Raw genomic sequence first — 21,392 nt, 5'->3', positions numbered from 1 at the left:
GCGACAATGACCGCCTTTCTGGGAATTCAGATAATTATGACTTTGAACGTTGATGCCGTGGGTTACACATATTTGTGGTGAAGAGGAAGATGGGACACTGTTACATGTTTTATTGTGCCACTGGCAAACCCATGAGCAATTTGCAAGTTATCCACACTTACAATCTGTGACAATTAGGTATCTAAAACAATAGGCTTTATTTTGTAACAAAGTATTACTGCGATGCATTCCATAGCAGCCCAGGTCGAATACTACGTTAATGTAGACGGACCAATATTATGTAATGAAATGCTGTATATTTGCATGTATGCTCCTCTTAAACATTTTCTTAGTTGTTCCAGGATATGTAATATTTACAGCAATAGCTTTTTTGTTAGCTTGTCTTGAATGGCCATGCAAATTTTGTACTTGTGTCTACTTCTATAAACAAAGTTTGGATGACACACTGCTAACTTCTGAGATTGAGAGTCATGTTCTTCAAATAATGAAAGGCTGCAGGAAACAGGCGAGTACTTAAAAAATAAAAAGTAAAAGGATTTTTTTTTTTTTTTCAGATTCATACTTACCTAGGTGGATGCAGCATTGGTCTCATGCTGCATCTCTCCCCCAGCGCCTCTGCACTGAGAACGAGCGATCGAACACCACTGATCGCTCGGTTTTCAGAGCACCGTGAGCAGAGAGGTGGTCAAAGCTCTCTTCTCCCTTCTCGCTCACTAAAGCGCTGGGCTGTGGAGGGGCGAGGGTGGCCAGCTCAGGCCCTCAGTGGCCTGGGTGCGTGAGTGACCAATCACCAGAGATGGAAGTGAACAAATGCCTTGGAATCTGGTCATGAAACCAGCAGACATGGTAGACGCCAGCAGTGGTTTCTGCATTAAAAAGATATTTCATGGCTTTTGTCAACTTTTGAGACATAAATGGAGCAGGTCAGTAGGGAGCTTGTATTTGGCAATATCTCCACTTTAAAGAGCTTTAAATAGAAGTTGCTCTAGCCATGATCCAACAGACCCAAAATGTTGTTTTCCCCATTAATAAATGCCAAAATCTGTATTTTCTATGCCTTTCGGTACAATAACACTTTTTTCACATTATTATGCGTTCCATCTCTCAGAATTCGAACATGGCAAATTAAAGCGGAACTTGGGGGGGAGTGGGAGTTTGGCCCCCTCCTTCTCCTCCAGCCTTCTGGGACACATCTCAGGTCCCAAAAAGCTGCGGGACCATTCACAAAGTGCAGCGCGGCTCGTTCATGCGCAGAGCAGGGGAAGCTGGCTGTGAAGCTGCAAGCAGTCACAGCCGGCTTCCCAAAGTAAACATACCGGCGCCTGGTTCCGAAGGTGGCCAACAAGCCGGCTTGGGTGAGGAGAGCACTGGACCCCTGGACAGGTAAGTGTCCTATTATTACAGTACAACAGCTACAGCATCGGTAGCTGTTAACGTTTAATTTTTTTGTTTTCAGGGGGAAGAACCACTAAGTAAAAATGTTTAAGGTAATACAATAGAAGGTACACAATACAGTTTAAGGCAAAAAAAAAAAAAAAACACAATCCAAAAACACACAACAACCATTCCTAACTTTGGGCAGCTCCTACCCTCTCTCCTGGTCTGTCATATATGCCATTTACTTACCAGCTGAATCCATGTTTATTTGAAGGGGTATACTTCTCCAGGAGGGCAGTTAACTTCAAAAGTGAGAACTTCTGCAGTAAATTGATTTGAGTCACCGACTGGCTGTTTATTTGCAAAGATGCAGATCTCAAGCTGGGGCGGTGTGAACTTTGGAAGCTATGCCATCTAAATCGATGCCTGCAGCGTATAAAGACATAATATGGATGTGAGTGGAGCTTACAGTTCTCCAGATATTTGCCAGGATTAGGTTAACACGCCTCAGCATACATGTATGAATCACTCTGACTGATCACCATGAAATTCCCATAAGAACTCTCTACCTAACACAGTCTGGATTTCAGTTAATAGTAAAGTATACTAGAATGCAAGCTAGGGCACAGATGTTTATAAAGGCTGGCCAGACATGTCCCAACATTCACTAGTGGTGTGACTGATCTGGGCATCATTGGTGATATATTGGCAGTGTGTGGGTTAACTCCTGAGTAACCTCGAGCAAAGTGGCAAGCGTGCTGTAGATTGGCTTAGACAAAGAATATGGATCACGTCTCAGTGGTGTGTGGTTTCAGAGATGCCCAGCAATACTCTCACCAGCTGTCATTGTAAGCTCTGGTTTATACAGGCTTTCGGCTTGAAAACATTCGTCTGAAGAGCAATGTGCAGAGCTAACACTTAAAGGAATTTCAGCAAGTACTGAGCAGCTTTCTAGAATCCCATAAAGCACTCTTCAGCGCCAGTTTGGGAGTATTTACCATAATGGCACTGCTGGCTGTCACTTTAAACAAGCCGTTAGACATAACAGCACTGCTTGTAGCTTTTTTTAAAACAAACTCTTTTAAAAAACCCTTTTTTAAAACTCTGCTCTCACAGAGTTCTGTGTTCCATGTTTCAGATGAAGATTGTTTACAGGGACATTGTCATGTGTGATAGAAGCTGCAATTGCTAAACTTTCAGCCAGCTCCCTGGGAGTTATAGCTGATGTTTTAGGTCAATGCTGCCTGAGTCACTGACTTGAAACATGTATAAGGATAAGGAATTCTCATTTACAGAATGCTTGTTTGTCTGGTACTCAAGAATACTGAAGTCAGGCACAGAAGGAAACTAGCATTTCCAAAAGGAGGCCAATAATGGTAGCTCACCCATACTTTTCATGGCAGATTCACTTTAAAGACTTCAAGAATGCTGGTTAAAGTTTGCTCATTCCTTTATATAATGCCTCGTAAATTAGTTGCTGTATACACCACTTAAAAGAAAAGTGCGAGGTAGAAAAAAAAAAAAAAAATCATACCTCACCTAGATGAATGCTGCATCTATCCTCAACTGTCTCTACACTGAGCGAACAAAGGCTACCGATCGCTCGGTTCTTGGTCTTCAGTGAGCCGGTGACTGTAAACTACCCTCTGCTCCTCCAGCACTCACTGGAGTACCAGGGCTGTGGTGAGGGTGGGAGTGGCTGACTCAGGCCCTCAGCGGCACACAGAGGCTGAGCCAGCTGCTGGTCCCGGCATCTGGGTGGATCCTTCCATTAAAGTTGGGATATCTCTAGAGCCTGGACCAGCTCAGTGGCATCAGTTGACAGCCAGCTATCAGCTAAATATGAGTCACTGGAGTGCAGAACAATGTGCACTCCTGTGACACCCAGGAGAAGTAGGGCCAAAAGAGTTTTGGCCCTGCTTCTCCTTTAAAAAAAACAAACAATCTTGACTCAGAGCCACTTTGTCTCAAAAACAAGGGCCCATTTATACTAGTGCATTGCAGTAAGGGCTGGGCTGTCAAACCACCATAATGCAGCACACTGTGCTTCCTGCACTGCAGTAACATGCGTTCCTACTGCAAGGTATTGCAAAGTACTGGTAAAATTGGGCTGCCAGGAATTAGGCAGCATGTAAGAAATGCAGAGAACTGTGCGAAGTAGGTCTAAGAGATATACCTATACAATTTAAAGCATAGTGGCAAAACAAAAATTCCTGTATCCCACCGCCTTTATACATTTACAGACTTTAGATACAGAAAGGTTAATGGTTTCACAATCATGGCCAGCCAAAGCCCATGAAAAATGTACATTCTGTGGCATGGGGGCTATGCACTAAAATATTGCACATCTGTCTTTGAGAATTTTGGGATGACATAATTGAGTGCATGAGTGCCAGCAATCATGGGCAGACACCCAGTTAACCCTCGATAAGCCTGCACCAGAGATATCCAGCCAAACTCTCTCTCTCTGTTCTAAAGCCATAGAAACACACATTTTGGTAATCTGAATGTAAACGCAACACGTTGATCATGCTTGCACATTCCTTCTCTATATTATTATTATTTTTTTTAGGACAGCTAAAGATATACTTGGCAAAGCAATTTGTTCATCGTCAAGGAGGTCCCACTTTGTTCTTCCTGGCGGTACACTATCAATTCCTGTTCTGCAAACAGGAAGTCAAGTGAGCAAGGTCATGATGCTTTCCTGACAGATAACCCTGGTTTCACATATTTCACACAAGACTTATAAACATTTCCACTTTTAACAGCATATGTATGCATGTTACAATTAGCCCTATGGGAAACAGCTGCTTTTAGTCAAGTTAGCGTTCCATATATTCTAAACTTTATTCAAGACTAATGTTACACATGTGCAGGTAGCTTTTTTCTCGGAAGAATGACTGATTATATTTGTTGCTGTACCAAAGGATTACCAAGCACCAAGAAAAGCAAGTAAACCTTCCAACACATGTGAGTTTCCTCCTTGTGCTCTACTAAACAGAATACTTTTCAGAGCTACTTTTTACAGTCAAATGTTGGCACAGTGAAAAGCCCATCACACCCGACCACCGTTTGTATGAACATAATTGGCAGTTTATTGCTGTTCAGCAACTCAAGTTTTAATGATTTTGTTGAAGGGACAGCCTTTTCTGATTGTTACCCAATTATGTACAGATTAATTCAAGAAAGTCCTTATTGCCTATGAGCACTATGAGTCTAAGAAACTTTGAGCACAGGGCATCAATGCTTTATTTACTATCATGTCTACTTTTCTCCTACCAGTGTGATGGATCTGAACATTAGTATCTAAAGGCAGGTTATGGGTGGCACGAAGTGCTGGAATCCAATATTCCAAAATTTCATGACTGTTCATTTTCATGTGAAACACATACTGCACTTTCTCTGTGCAAAGGCATTTTGGCTCCTGGTTATCTTTGCAAAAATGGCAGATGATTTAGTCATTAAAAACTGGTCTGCTTCCCTGTACCAGGGTTAAAGGTACAAGGAAGGTAAGAAGGAAAAGACACACAGCACCAAACTATTCCAAACCACAAGTCTATATGTTGAGAAAAGAAGTGACATCACACTAAGGATTTCTAGCTTGTTTATAATGTTTTACTCCACCAACAGAGCTTAATCAAAGAGTGTCCACGTACAGCAGAAGAATAGGTGAACTGAAATACCAGGAGGAGGGCGGCACTTGGCAAAGCAGAGTTCTTCAGTGCAATGTAATCTCCTGTCAAAATACTCAGACTGAGGAGAATAATGCAGCATGAAGAGCCAATCAGATGTGCAGTAGCAGTGCCAATAAGAGGAAAGAGCAGAGTGACAGACTTCCATCTGCTGCTTCTCCATTCGTTGTCCAGTCACAGGCTGGAATTGGGAAGGAGATCTATAACTGCTACCTAAACTGCAGCAGAGAGATTTCCTCCCCTTCCAGAGCCATATAAACCTCAGAACCAGGTGGACAGAAATAGAAATGCTTTGGCAGGCAAAATAGCCTCTTTTATAATGTATGTTTGTTATTTGAGTAATTAGCGGTTTACCAGGAAATCTGTTTTAAAGTAGCTTAATACAACACATAGGATGATTTAGAGTATTAGCCAGCTACTGCTAATCAATGTGAAAATAAAAAAAAAAAAAACACAACCCACCTGTTGGATCGGGTCAAGGATGCCACTCCAGAATCCCTCCTTCCTTGGATTACTGTTGTCTCATCACATTCATTCAGCGAGTTCCCAGTGCTGTCCAGATCACTAAGCACACTGCAGTCATTATCAATATCTAAAAGGATCTGCTTTGGAGAAGAAGGGCAAGGAGACACAGAGTCTAGAGCAGAATCTGAATCCCCCTCATCATAAAATTTCTCTGTCCACTGGTTGACTATCCTCTGCATTCCTTTTACATGATATAAGATGTCATCCAACTCTGGGAAAATATCCTCACTTTCCAGATCAGCCATATCACTGTTACTGGAATACAAAAAAGTGCCTGGGACATTGTCATAGATACTCAAGCGGTTACCTTCAGAACAACAAGAATTGCGCCTTCTGCTGCTGAAAGAACTTTTGCAACTGTTGACGCTGGTGACGCTGTTTTCCCTTGTGAAGTCATGTCCATGAAAACTGCCATTTCTCCAGCTTAAAGAACTGCTGTCCGTAGGAGACAAATTTCCATTAGAAAGTGCTTTGGGAAAGGTTCCAGGTTTGTGGTCATCAGGAATAAAAAAAACATCCTCACCAAAACTCTGGTTCTTAAAGTTTTGTTCCAGAACATCACTGAAAGTTGATTGGTTGAATGGATCAAAGCCTTCTAGGTACATTCCAACTCTCTTGTGGCATGCGCTTAAGCTTCGTGTTCTTGTAACTGGACTAGGGGTGCTGACAGCACTGCTGGTCTCAGACTGACTACTACTGCTGCTTGTCTGTGTGGAGTTTGATATACTCCTCTTACGGATTTTTGGGGCATTTATATGATTTCCATTCAAAGAAGAAATTTCCACACAGTTGAGTTGTTTTAGCTTATCGTCATCAACGCCTTCTTGTAAGATAGGTTCGCTTATTGTTATACCAGTTTTAGCCTGAGATTTCTTTTTGCTGTGAGACGTTTTGATTTTAAGACTTTCCATTCTCTTTAGAAGGCTCTTTGTTCTAGACCTTGAGTTCTTTTCATTTGCTTTGATGTTGAAATTAAAACTGGAAAGTTCTTTCGGTGATGGAAGGCTACCAAATGAGTCATCATTGGCAAAAAGGTTTCCAGATGAACATACACTGACAACAGAGTTTGTTCTTGTGTTGCTTGCCTCACTGGGAACATGTGCTCTTTGGCTGTCACTGCTGGTACTGTGAATGGAAGAAACTTCTTGGTGTTCACTTAAATCTGTTAGAATGCTGTCTTGGCTTGCTGCATTTGCCAGCTGGTGTGATTCTCCAAGTAATGCTTTATGTCCCTGAAACACATCAAGTTCTTCCAATCTCGACCACCTCTTGCTGTCCCTCTGGAATGTCCATTTACCACTGATTGCACAAGGCTCATCTTCATCTGAATCTTCACTCTGTGTAGTGAGCAGGAAGGTAAAAAAAATGAAAAATGGAAAAACAGTGTGATGTCCATAGTAACTAAATGTTCTATAACATGTTATATAACCCTTTCTGTGATGTGACTGCAATTTGTTTAATCTGTTGGACATTTTTATGCTGTTTTTAACTTGCAATTTTAAACCGGTTCCATTGGGTATTTTTGTGCTGACTAGATAGACTGAAAGACACTTTTGTATTGTTCAGTGTCCTGTCCTACCCATGTGCACTTTTTTGTTCTACTTTTTCAAGTCATCTGTAATTGTTTTACAGTCTTATTTATTTATATATATATATATATATATATATATATATATATATATATATATATATATATATATATATATATAATATAATATAATATATATATACATACATACACACACACACACACATATATATATACACACACACACACAAAAAGTAGGATTACTAAACCTCTTTGAAAAAGGGATCTCTTATTGACTAGATGAGAAAGGCTTGCTGAGATAAAGTATTAATCTGTACCAGAGCTACCCCTTATAACTAATACCAACATCCAATGTATTAGAGGCTACATTGAAGTGATTGAAGTGAACAGTTAGTTAGGACCTTAGTTATTATTAAGAGCCAGGGAAGATACGACAATCAATCATCTGAAAAGTATCTACAGCCCAAACTTCCCCCACTAGGTGAAATTACTAAATTTGTCCTTGGGACTACTTTTACCAGGACAGGAATATAGGTAAAATCCAAAATACGGAGCCATTACCAGAAATGGAATGGATGGGAACTCTGCCAAGATAAAAATTGGCTCCTGTGACCATCTAAGAGGGGATTTCCTCTCACTTGCTTTTGCAATAAAGAAAAAAAAAAAAAAATCGATCCAATGGAACACATGACAAAACTCACACGGGTTTTAATCTCTCTCTACTCAAAGCAAAATGAAAAAAAAATGTTTTGGCTCTAGGATATATGTAAAAATTACTAAGATCACACAATTTATAAATGTTAGACAGGCCTCATGAATACTTGTTAGGATAAGAGAATATATGTTCTTTATACAATCTATGCTCTACTATTATCTTTGTTTTAGCAATCATCCTTTAACCTCACCCAGAAAACTGGTCAACGGAAAGAACCAGGACATCATTTTGATACACATATTAGTTTTACCTATCTTTTATACCTAACTGGAAGCCATTTAGATTGTATATGTCATTTGAAGTTTCCATCCTCCTGCTGTGCTTCCACTGGTGTATTTCCCCCATAACCCCTCCTCCCAACTTGAATTAAAAACATCTCCTTATCTTCAGAGGGTTCATTAAAATTCTTGTAAAATTAGAAGGTGATTTCAAACGTGACAAGCCATTTCATTTGCATTTCAATCTAAAATGGATTATCACTTGTAAAGGGAACCACCAATTAACTAGCTGACCGTAATATGGAAAGGGTTACATTCTTCATTTAAAAGGCTATCAATGGTTTTAAACCTTTTTGTAAAACTTACCCTTTTTCTGTTTGGGCTGATTTCAAGTTTCATCACCGCACACTTATTCAGAGTGTTCAGCCGCCTGCAAAATAATTAAAAGATATAAATATAAAATGCTTGCTCTCTATGCTATGCTAGGTCTTTTTTAAAATAATAGAGAAAAGTATTATTTTATTAAATAAAATATTTACATGACACCTAATCCATCTCCCAGAGGGCAGCTAAAAAATCCCATCAAAAAAAAAAAAAACCCTCAAAAATATTTCAGCATAACACACACTTAGTAGGTAACAACTTTTTTTGGGTTTTTCTACAGCATTTAAAATAGAACGTCTGTACACCTAAAATACCTGCTTTTAAATGCACACTCAAACATGTAGCTATACAAATTACTTCAAAAAGCTCCTTATTTCTTATTAGCTAGGAGGCAACTGGCAATACAAATCCCCTTTAAGACTATTCTTAAAAAACAAAAAACAAAACACAAACACACAACCTGAGAATTTGCCAAAATAAGCAGCCCTATGTTTAAGGAAATCTCTCTTTATTTACAGATAAAATATGCTGGACTAGCAAAAATCTTAATATCATCTTTGTACGAGAAGGCAAACAGGCATTGGTTTAAATTCTTTATAATGAATACACACTACACAGCTTACAGTGCTCTTTATACTCCTTAACTTCTCATATTTTGCTATCAAGTTCAGAGGTATGCGCTTACAGGATTTGTATATCTAACTGGCCAAGTAAGTCCTAGTTGCATTTAGCAGGGGATTAAATTGCAAAATTCACAAACTTGTTTTTTGTTCAAAAATGTTACTACTTTTACTTCCAAGAAACCATCCATGATGTTTCTCCGTACTGAACCTCAGGAGAATATTAGTGGTCAGTAAGTGAGTAGGACTGTGTTGCTTTTATACTGGTCACAAATACAAAGGTCCTTGCAGTACAAAGGTTTATACGTTTATGCTTTTCAATAGGTGAAATGTTATGAGGGCATCTAAAGTAATGTTGGACAAATCCATCAAGACCTGTTTCTAACTTGGTATTGTGATTACTAATCACTTGTCCAGCATCTATTATTTATGATGACCACACATGGTTCAATTTGAATGTATTATAATTCTATACTTCAATCACATTTAAAAGAATAGAGAAAAAAAAAAAAAAAAAGTGTATAAGCCTTATACAATCTTCTGTTTAGTTTTCATTTTGAGTCTGCATAAAACGTAACAGGTTGGATGTAAAAGTGATGTTTGTAACGTGTAGTATAATATATTTGTTTTATTTTTATTTCACCTTTTACAAAATGAATAAAAAAGTCTTAATGAAAATTTTATGAAATTGACTGCAACTTGATCTAATCAAATCTAAAAGAAATCAACGTGCATCCACTATCAGAGAAAGCTTTAGCTTTTCTTTATATGGATGGCATGCAAGTTTGGATGCAACTAAGAGAAAAGATATCTAGCTTAAAAAAGAAAAAAATAAATAAATAAATAAATACGCAAGCAAACAAACCACATTTCTCTGACATTCCCTAACTGGTAGCAAGAAGATGGCTCCACAATTTATAGTCCATGCTTGCATCCACTAACAAGCATAAATGGCTACAAAAGTGTTGATGGAAAGATCCAACCACCATCTGAAATTTCACTTTTGGTTTTAGAATTTTTAATAAGCTTAGGAAAAACTGAGCCTGAATAATCACTTTTGGGTGAACATGTATAATTTTTACCTATATATATTCATTCAGAGCTACTGTATTAAGTTAGAGCTCAACTCCAGGCAAATAACTGAATAGAAAGATGACCAAAAAGGATTTGTATTTGTGTACATCCAGTCTGGAGATTTACATAGCCCATGTGGATAACACCACTTTGGTAATGGTAATGCTGTAAAAGGAATACAGCGGTGTCCCTGCTACAGCTCAACGACTTACTAACTGGACAGTGAGAGAGCAGCAAGCAGACTGTCAAGGTCTTCCCTCTGCTCTCACCTCCTAACAGCATGTTCCTAGTCAACAAACTGGAATGCAACATACCTGATTGGCTACCAGTCACCCAGTTTGAATGCTGCTATATTTGGGATTAGGAAGATACTTAGGATATGGTGATGTGGAGATCAGAGCTGGGAGGTGGCTGTTTTTAATATGAAATATACAGGGACGAGATAAGACTGGACCCTTTTTTATAAGCTCTGTATTAATAAAATATAAAAAAATATACACTTGATAAATGTACGCGTGTCCTTTAGATGTGTTTAAATGGCACACTTTAGCATCTACAAACATGTTCATTTATCACAGGGAAACATTTTCATTTTGTACAGAGAAAATGTTGGCCCCAAGACGTCAGTCTCTAGAAAACATAGGATACTCACAAAAAGCACAGACTGGCCTTTCTTCCACATTTAAACATCCAAATGCTAAATCCTAAGCAAACAAGTTGTGTGGTTGATTCATGTTTTTTCCCCTGCCAAATATATACAAACTATTTCAAAAATGCATTTGGTATGCACGGCAGAAAAAAGGCCCTTTTAATGCTTTTTAAAAGTCTAAGTAATCACTAAAATAGAACATGGGTGAGTTGCTTGGCTCTACACTGAATGTATCCTTATTTCCTTGATCATACCAAGTATTTTGTGTTCAATGAGTGGAAGATGGGGTGACCAGCTAGTGCTGACCTATTACCATCTGATAACCTGGTCAGTGCTGTAAACGTTAATGAGTTCTTGCAATAAACTTTTTGCTTTAGGGGAGAGCTGCACGTGACATACTTGTTAAGACTGCTTTTATTCTCTAATGGAAACGTTATAATTAGAGAAGCTGATTTTCTTCCAACTTGAGCTAGTCAAACACTACACAACCCCTTTCATCTGAATTCAACAGATCTGGCATTTATGGAATCCCATATTCACCACATTAAAAAAACAATGTTCTACATTTTGCAAAGAATATCTCCTTAAATTTCACCATGAACAAATTAGAACTTTTTTTTATTTTCACTATTATGAAGACTAGACCTAGGATGGTGACTGCCCAGATCTGTCTGTCTTAACTGGAAATGAACTCATAAGATTTAAATTTGCCATAATGTGTTGCCATTGACAAACTGTTTTAAAGGAACGGGCTCCTGCATTGTTATCCTAATCAGCTCCTGGTGATTTGAAAAATGGTGGAGCCACTGTCTAAAAAGTCTAGACTCCCTCCTTATATACTTGCTTTGGGGGGTCAGTGGTAGAAACACTATGATTAAGAGGACAGCCCCAAAGCCTGGCAATGCAGATATTTCCATTATCAAGGGTTTACTTAAACCTGTGCCCAACCGTTCTTTTTCAGTGGCTTGGCTGACATATGGATGCACAGTAGCTTCTGCATGTAATTCCTTCTGATTTGCTGCTATAAAGGTCACTTGACACAAGCATCTGCTGCCCAGCAGCTCCTTCTGCTTAGGGAGCCTGCACCAGCTAAGCATGTAAAAAAAAAAAAAAGTCAAGTATAATTCCAGTGAGAGCATGAAAAGCGCTTTAACACAGACCAACCAACGATTCATATTTCATTGTTCTGATTACAACAGTGGAGATCTAATTTGTTTCTTTAGGGTGCTGTGCTTTGTGCGTCAATGTTACATAGTAGGTGAGGTCGAAAAAAGACAAGTCCATCAAGTCCTACCTATGTGTTTGATTATATGTCAGTATTACCTTGTATATCCCTGTCTATCCCTGTATGTTGTGGTCGCTCAGGTGCTTATCTAATAATTTCTTGAAACTATCGATGCCCCCCGCTGAGACCACCACCTGTGGAAGGGAATTGCACATTCTTACCACCCTTACAGTAAGGAACCCTCTACGTAGTTTAAGGTTAAACCTCTTTTCTTCTAATTTTAATGAGTGGCCACGTGTCTTCTAAAACTCCCTTCCACCAAAAAGTTTTATCCCTATTGTGGGGTCACCAGTATGGTATTTGTAAATTGAAATCATATCCCCTCTCAAGTGTCTCTTCTCCAGAGAGAATAAGTTCAGTGCTCACAACCTTTCCTCATAACTAATATCCTCCAGACCCTTTATTAGCTTTGTTGCCCTTCTTTGTACTCCATTTCCAGTACATCCTTCCTGAGGACTGGTGCCCAGAACCAGACAGCATACTTTAGGTGCGGCCAGAACAGAGTCTTGTAGAGTGGGAGAAGTATCGTTTTATCTCTGGAATTAATCCAATTTTTAATGCATGCCAATATTCTGTTTGCTTTGTTAGCAGCAGCTTGGAATTGCATGCCATTGCTGAGCCTATCATCTACTAGGACCCCCAGGTCCTTTTCCATCCTAGATTCCCCCAGAGGTTCTCCCCTAGGTGTATAGATTGCATTCATATTTTTGCCACCCAGATGCATTATTTTACATTGAACCTCATTTGCCATGTAGCTGCCCACCCCATTAATTTGTTCAGATCTTTCTGCAAGGTTTCCACATCCTGCAGAGAAGTTATTGCCCTGCATAGCTTAGTATCGTCCGCAAATACAGAGATTTAACTGTTTACCCCATCCTCCAGGTCGTTTAGGAACAAATTAAACAGGATTTCATTTGACTAAAATAAGCACTCAACACTCCTTGCCAAGATTTTGAAAGGAAATATTTGGGGCACAGCAAAACTATGTCTGGCCTGTCATGTGAGGTAGTTCTTACCACTTGAAAATTAAGAACAATTCCACACCAATTCATTAATATTCTTAAACAGGGGCATAGCTATACAAGCCATAAAAAGCACAACAGTAAAAAAGGAAAAAAATAAAAAATCTTAAACCACATATGTTATTTAACCTTCCCTTAGCTGTACAAGGTAACAGAAATATAACAATGTATGATGTTTGAACAACTGGAATTATCTAGTCCTATCCAGCTGCACACAATTCACTTCCACAACCTGCACATAACTTTGATCTGCAGTAGAGAATCTTCAGTCTTGCTGATAAGGCCATCTAATCTCTGCAAGACTTTAATATTAATGTGTCTACACAAAAAAAACTGCACAGTTGGCTGAAAAAAGATACAGCCCAGTCTGTTTCCAGGAAGATAAACTTTTACTGTTGTAAGTGTAACTGAATAGTTCTGGAAATCCAAGCTAAAATCTGTCTGATACGCCTGGTGTCAGTTACAAGAAAAATCATGTCTGCCCAGATTACATTTCTGGTGTGTCACATTTTATGGGTACCAAAGAACAAAACAAGGGAAGCATGTTGTCCTTTAGTGACCTTCAGTATTGTCCGGGCAGCTCCGAAGAAACGTGAGTCTCTCCTAAACATTAGTTCATAACATTGTTTTAAAGCAAAAAAGGAGGAGAAATTTAGTTAGAATTCCCTAATCTTTGTAAAAAAAAAAAAAAAACACAGATCTCAAGTAGATAAGATTTATACCAGTACTAATTGAGGAATGAACTGCAGTCTCCAGCTATGAATTTGGCTCAGCATCATCATAAAAAAAGGGAGACCTACTTCTTTTGGGGTTCCCCAAGCTCTGTCTACAGTCTTATTATACTAGCAAGTGATGAGCACAGGAAACGCCTGTGCATCAGCGTCTTAAAAAAATCCCATTTTAATAACTAATGCATACGAATCTAGTTAGTGTGCCAACTACACTCCACTATCAAAATTCTAGGATAAAAAAAAAAAAAAGAAAAAAAAGGTTATGACAAAGCCATTAAAAGTGCTTATTTTACCCAACATGGAAGTTCACGAGGCAAAGAATGTTAGATAAGCTCCCTAGAATGTATGATACACTGTATTTGGTAATTTCATTCCATCAGGCAAGAAAAACCCAAGAACTGCACAGAATATTCCAGACCAATTACACGAGGCTAAAAAAAGACTGTCTAATCGGTTGAGTGGAGCTGCCAGATTGCTATGAGATGAATGTAGGAAGTTTTCATCTTCCAACAGTTGAATTAAATGAGATCTTCAAAAAGGGTACATGTGCCTGTGACTTGAATAGCAAATCTGAACACTGGAATGCAATAGGAATAATGCTCAAATTAGCTTTCAATATATTATCTAAAAATATTTATGGAACTGTTGGTAGCAGTTTTTAAATGTAGCTAGCAAGGGATTAGGTAAAGCCAAAAGCACCATCAGGCAGTACTGTATTAAAAAACAAAGTCTGTTGAGGGGCTTTGGCTAATGAATGTAATTTATGACAGAAGAACTAAAACCAAACACAAATACTTCTTTATGCCTTTGTGTGACAAGGGTCAGCAGTTTTCAATATGGGACACCTTAGGTCCTTGCTCAGGCATTCTTGGAGAGTTTGCACACAGATCATCTTAAGACACATGACCGGCTACTTCTTTATAGCCATTAGGCCATGAAACTGTTCTACTCTGTAAATGTATGCCTGAAAAGCTACCGGACTTTTAACATTCTTTCCCTGTGGGGATTGTTGGTTTCTACAAATACACATCAAATTAGTCTTTTCCTATAATGCAGACAGCGTGCTAATAACCAGTTAAGGTTAGTACAATTTAATACCTGGTCAAACAACAGCTGTAGTGATAACTACAAGTGCCTTCCATTTCCAATAAACTCCCCGGTAAGATGCTGTGTTATGCATAGTTAACAAATGAGTGACCATAAAAGGCATCAATTAAACGGAATTGTCAGTGTTAGATTTTAGTTTGTTTTTGCTTGGAGAGTAATTTGCAAGCTATACACAGGGGCAGCACAGTGGTGTAGTGGATAGCGCTTTTGCTTAACAGTAAGGGTTGCTGGTTCGAATGTCAACCACGATACTACCTGCCTGGAGTTTGCACGTTCTCCCTGTGACTGCGTGGGTTTCCTCCAGCTATTCCGGTTTCCTTTCACACTCCAAAGACATGTTGGTAGGTTAACTGGATCTAAAAATTGTCCCTAGTATGTATGAATTGAGTTAGGGGCCTTAGAGTGTAAGCTACTTGAGGGTAGGGACTGATGTGAATGTACAATGTATATGTAAAGCGCTGCGTAAATTGATGGCGCTATACAAGTACCTGAAATAAATAAACTTAGCTAATTATGGCCACCACTAAGAAATGTTGCTTTCAGCCCACATTACTGGTTTATGTTGGAACGGTTTGCTACTTTTACTTCTTGTAAGGATTATCTGTATGTGGTTTTATAATTTAGTTATATTGGGCCAAGTATCGGTCCATCTGCTATCGGCAAAAAAGTCAATAACCAGTGTCAATATAAGGTAAGAGAGATAACTTGGCTTTAATCAAATATATACGGCATATATATTTTTTTCTCCATGAAAAAACTCATTCCATTAGCACCAACCTGCATAAGGCTTCGATTGCATCTCTATCCAGGAAATCATGGTCCTTCTTCACAGCAGAGATGTCGATGGGAAACAGAAGATCTGAATGAGGTACAGATAAACATAAAAAAAAAAAATATAGTATCATCTTAAAAGATGGATCTTGTCCTTCAGATAATAAATGTAAATGATGGTACAAAATATTGCAATCCATATAAAAAAAAAAAATAAAAAAAAACACCTAGGTCTAAAACATGCCTGTACAAAAAGAAAAAAATAATAGATTTATATTTGCCTCACCCCCACTTTTCACAATATTGGATGTGACATCATCATGAGGAAGATTCTAGGGCAATGCAGAGCAAGCAAAATTTCACACTAAGCCTCCCGAGTCAATTGTGCCCTGGATCTAGCCGAAATGGAAGGGGCATCATCTTTTCCTAGGCATCCTGGGCAGAAGATTAGGGTGAGGCAAGTATAAAGATGACCATACATGGGACAAATCAGCCAAGATTTAATCTATTATTAATCTATGGGCAGGCTGACTGTGCCCATCCATTCATCAACTTAGGTATAACCAACCTGTTGGATTTTTGACATGCTATTACTGCCGTCGGCTATAGCCGCTAGCAGTAATCGTGCTCTGATGGCCAGGAAGGTTCCCTGTCTCCCCCTGCCGGCAGAACATAATGGTGTTGCAGAAGGCATTCCCCCATTAACACCGGATATGTTGATTAGGGAATTGAGTGATATTCTTTCCTTCCATCCATGGTCATCTTTGGTCTTCTTAACCCCTAACTTTTTTTTCCCACAGGTACCTTTTATACCTACCAATAGCAGGTCATTTGGAAAAGACAAGAGGGTTGCAACAGTGAAAGCAGACCTTGCATTTTACTGCTTTAAAGTAGATCTAAATCCTGATTGGGTGATGTTTAGTCTGCAAAAGGATCATGCATCAAACAATTGTCATGTTCTCTCTTTCTTTACAAAATACCATTTTACCATTTTTGCGTTGCTTCTCTGCAGCAGCCCCTTTTAGCTACTTCCTGTCTACATGTATGCACTTTGATACTCCATTGTTCCACACTGATGGACAAGTGACAACCATAGAACATGCCTGCACAATATTTCAGCACAGCCATTTGCACTGTCCACCAGGGGAGCATGTGACGGCTGACTCTCAAATCTGACAACTCAATATGTCTTTTCTACCTCCAAATTGTAGCAATATTCTGTGCAACTGGCCCATTCCTTCTTCAGATGAGAAAAAGGAAAAAGGACACATTTAGGGTCCATGCACACTGGGCTTAAAAAAAAAAAAACACTGCTTCTACAGGAGTTTTGCAGGGTTTTTTTTTTATCCTGCCTGTAGAAGCAGCTCAATGTTATCCTATAGGTCCATGCCAATTAGGGAATTTAGAGGCAGAAAAAAAGCTCTTCTGTATGTGTTTTTGAGAGAAGCTTACAAGCAGAAAAAACATTTAACACTCATAAACGTGGTGTTTAGGAGCATTTGCATTTTTTAAGTGTACATTAAAAAATGAGCAGAGGAGAAGGTTTTGGAAAAAATGCTTGTAAAAGCAAAATACCCAGAAACTCCCCTAAACTTTTGGGCAATATGAGCTTTTATGGGTATTTTTTTCTGCCGCCTTTTCTGCCAGAGTTTCTGCTCCTAGTGTGCTCCCTTAAAGTGAAGATGTATTTCCCAAGTAATGACAACTTTCAGTGAGAACTTTATAATTCTGTAAAGAGTTAAAGGAACCAGATGCTTCCTGGACACAACTATGAAAGAAAAAAGTAGGAAGAAACTCCAAGATAAATGATGGCTGGTGCCATCTCAAATACCACTGCTAAGGCATAACTTCATAAGGATGGCGCCTTTACATGCAGCCTTGATAAAACTCACATGGGACACGGTGGAAAGGTCATTGAAGCTGGGCAAAGCAAAGATAAAAGCCAAAAGAAAGGGAACAAGCCAGCTGAATTTAAAACATCTGCAAAGGATCAAAGCTTAATATGATGCTATATATCCTACTTAAAAGATAAATATTTGCCCAGTGTGACCACATGTTCCTAGTATCTTGCAAAACAAAACAATCAGCAATCAATTATTTACCACACAAGTGGGACTAGCACAGGGAGTAGACAACCTTTAGTGCTCCAGATGTAACTGAACTACAACCTTTGACAGTTAGCTGGTGGGGAATTCTAGAAGACGTACCCCCTATGGGTGAAAAGAATTGCATAGCACAATGGGGACAAGTGTAGGAGGAAATTAACAAAAAAAAGGCCAGATTATTAAAGAGGTCTGGATAATCTACTGGTCTGCCTTACCTTTCCGGTAACCAGCTATAACAAACAAAACACTCTCACATGCATGATTATATTATTTAAAGTAATGTTTTGAGCAATTGAACACCTCAAAGGAAGTTAACCTGTCAAGCACTAGAAGGCAACTACAGCTTAGAACTACTATATTAAATGAAGATGACACCAATGTTGCTCATTTCAAATTTTTATTATTTTCGTACAGATTTTGACGCACCAAATAAATGAGCAACCTCCTCGACAATTAATTTATGAACATTTTTCAGTAAATTAAAAGAAAAATAAATCCTTTCTACCATAAATATTTAGAAATCTGGAAATCAGCTGTGATCAAGGGGGTTGTGCCAAAACGTTAGCCCCTTGTGCCCTCTTATGTGTACCTAATAAACCATTTACTAAGGATTTGGAGTGCTGGCTTCTTCTATTGGAATTCGCTGATTACTTGCTGTCGTGAGGACATCATAGCCTGAGCACCCTCCCGTGGTCTGCAACTGATATGTAGGATATTTCCTTGTAGAGCGCTGCATTTTTTGACTGTTAACTATCCTAAAGTGGTTTTAACGCGAGAAGGTTTTTACCTTGTATTACCTGCATTAAAGGTAAAAAAACCTTTCACTAGTTCGCTTCCACCCTAAATACTTACCCAAGTCCTGTATCGATTCAGTGTTGTGCTCATCTCTAGCAGGGCTGGTCTCTGTTCTTGGTCTCTCAGGACAGAATGATAGCTGTGGGAGCCATTGGCTCCTGCTGCTGTCAATCAAATCCAGTGAGAAGGGGGGGCTGCACACACAGCCCAGATCATTTAGCGAGCCTGCACATGTGCCCCCATAGCAAGGGGCTTGCTATGGGGGCATGTGGAAAAGAAAAGGAGTGGACAAAGCCAGTAGGGGACCCCAGAAGAGGGGGATCCGGGCCATTCTATGCAATACCAGTGCACAGAGCAGGTAGGTGTAGCCGCTCTTATTTTAGGTAGAAAAAAAAAAGGGGAGCCTTTACAAATCACTTAAAAATTTTTTTTGTCTTTATACTGAGTAAAATAAAAGTATGAAAATTAGGTTTAAGGTGGGGGTGCACTTGCTTTGTAATTTGATGGGTGGGAGTTATCAAAAAGGTTCAGGAAAGACAGAGCTCAACCTTGCTTTTTTTGCAGGGTGACAATTAAGTCCCTACTGGGCAAAGGGGGCTATGGGTAGGAGACCAAGTTGAAGCCATTTTTTTACTAAGAGGCACTCATTATATGCCAAGTGCGGACGAGCATTATATGTGCGGATGAGTGCCATTTTGTTGTAGTTATCGATGTGTCTTATGAACTAGGTTTAAAGCGGTGTTCTACCCTGAAAAAAGTTTTTTTTTTTTTTTTTTAAGTCAGCAGCTACAAACACTGCAACTGCTGACTTTTAACAAGGTAACTTACCTGTCCAGGGAGCCTGCGATGTCAGCCAGCCCCCCCCCCCCCCCCCAGGCCGATCCGTCCATTGGATTGGGTGCAGGCGCCACCATAGTAGCTAAGGGGAAACCGGCAGTGGAGCCTTCAGGCTTCACAGCCAGTTCCCTACTGGTCATGCGTGAGTCGCACGGTGCTTTCTGAATGGCCCTGTCGTCTTCTGGGACACACACAGGTCCCAGAAGGTAGCGGGGGGGGTCTTTTCTTTAAGAACAAGTTCTAAAAGTTGGGTGGAACTCCGCTTTAACTACAAAAAAAAAAAAAAAAGGTGTTCCACCTTATACTATGCACAGTAACAGCACAGCAAAAGTGTGTGTAATATTTTATCTTCCTAAAAAAAAACTGAAAAGTGAAAAATGTTTTGGTTGCATAGAATTTTTTCATGGCTGGAGTTAACCTTTAAATTAAGTTTATTTGATTTCCATAAACAATAAGTTCCCCTATCCAGATCTAATACATAAGACCCACCTGGTCAACAATATAACAGGAAGAAAGAAAACAAGTGGAAGAACGGCTCATTGGATTTAATGAGGAATTTGTTGTTTTCTTTCAGAAATAAAGGGAAAACTGGGAATGGCAATAAATTTGCCTGATAGCCATCTTAAATATAAAAGAAAGCTTAGAACTTGCTTGTTTGCTACATGATTACAATGAAGTAGTAAGCAGACTAACTCTATTCTTTTAAAAAGATAGCTCATTTGGTAAGTATTCCCATATGGATACACAACTCTATTTATATAATGTTAAAATTTTGAAAGAACTGTAAAAGTAATTTCAGTAATTGCGTTCCATCCGGGTTTACCGACCATCCCATATGTTTCCTTCTTTTTATGTGATGTTTGGGTATTCTATATTCACACTTCCTCTTATTGATGGTGAAAAGCTTTTGCTGCAGAATGAATTTTACGTGATATACTTGGCAGTAACCAAACTTTAAACAGCTGGTTAAAGCATTTGTCAAGCTCTGAAAAAGCATAATGCAAAGCAATGGGTTTGTATGGACAGTGCAGAAAGGGGCAGCAGAAAAAGAGGGTCTGTATTAGAAAGAATGAGGAATGCTGGTCTGTTACCTTGGGTTAGGCTTTAACAGTGTACACAAACTATGGGTTAGGCCAATACAACTTTAAGAGTCATGTGGCATACATAATAGGGTCTATTAGAGATCATGAAGTCGAGCCTCGTTTTCCTGCATCTGCCATGCACTTGACGCGCATGCCAAAACACAAGTCTGCAGAAATGGATTCAATGGTGTAGTATGGATACATTCCAAGGCCAGCCATACACAGTTAAATATTTTTCAATCGGCTGAACCAAAAAAACAAAAACAAAAAAAAAACAAAACACACGATTCCTCAATCCATGCTATACTGCAGACAAAACTTCCACTGCTACTATTGTATTTGGACAGCTGGCTTCAGCAGCTGTCTGAATACAATACCCAAACAGCAGCTGCATTTGAATGGATGCAAATGCTGCTTGGCCAATAACTTTCCATCCAGCACCTTGAAAAATCAGGAGGAAAGTTGGCAACAGGATTATCCACGTAGCAAATTTTGGCCGGTTCTTCAGGAAATGGACAAAATTCGCATAGTGTATGGTAAGCTTTAGGCTGTGTTAGACCTGCTTTGCATTGCATTATGCAGCAGATCCAGTTGAGATTGGTTTACATTATAGGCAAAGCAGGTCAATTGCAGCTGTATGTTGTATTTTGTCTTCAAATGCATACATTTGAGTAGAGCTGTTTTTAAATGCAAAAGGTAGCATTCAACAATACCTTTTTACATGAGCCCTAAGCATTATTCAAAAACAGCAGTATCCTATTGCAACCAACACTGTACATCAGCACCTATTTTTTTCTCTATTTTCAGGCAAGCATCAATGCCCGCTTAAAGTGACTTTGTCACAAAGAACATAA

The 21,392-nt window shown here is 39.1% G+C and overlaps 1 protein-coding gene across 4 annotated transcripts in view; it reads right to left on the bottom strand.

Annotated features, from left to right (window-relative positions):
- Window positions 1-21,392, bottom strand: part of DLC1 (DLC1 Rho GTPase activating protein) — a 602,554-nt gene that overhangs the window by 11,704 nt on the left and 569,458 nt on the right. For all 4 annotated transcript variants that reach the window (XM_073608297.1, XM_073608306.1, XM_073608314.1 and 1 more), the window contains 4 exons: window positions 15,726-15,807; window positions 8,443-8,506; window positions 5,532-6,931; window positions 1,627-1,803 (listed from right to left, as the gene is read on the bottom strand). In XM_073608297.1, coding sequence (XP_073464398.1) covers window positions 1,627-1,803; window positions 5,532-6,931; window positions 8,443-8,506; window positions 15,726-15,807 — 1,723 coding nt within the window. The remainder of the gene's footprint in view (window positions 1-1,626; window positions 1,804-5,531; window positions 6,932-8,442; window positions 8,507-15,725; window positions 15,808-21,392) is intronic.

The sequence above is a fragment of the Aquarana catesbeiana genome, linkage group LG01, assembly GCF_042186555.1.
Source record: "Aquarana catesbeiana isolate 2022-GZ linkage group LG01, ASM4218655v1, whole genome shotgun sequence".
Lineage (NCBI taxonomy): Eukaryota > Metazoa > Chordata > Amphibia > Anura > Ranidae > Aquarana > Aquarana catesbeiana.
Note: the sequence above shows the minus strand (reverse complement) of the source record. Positions and strands in the feature narration are given on the sequence as shown.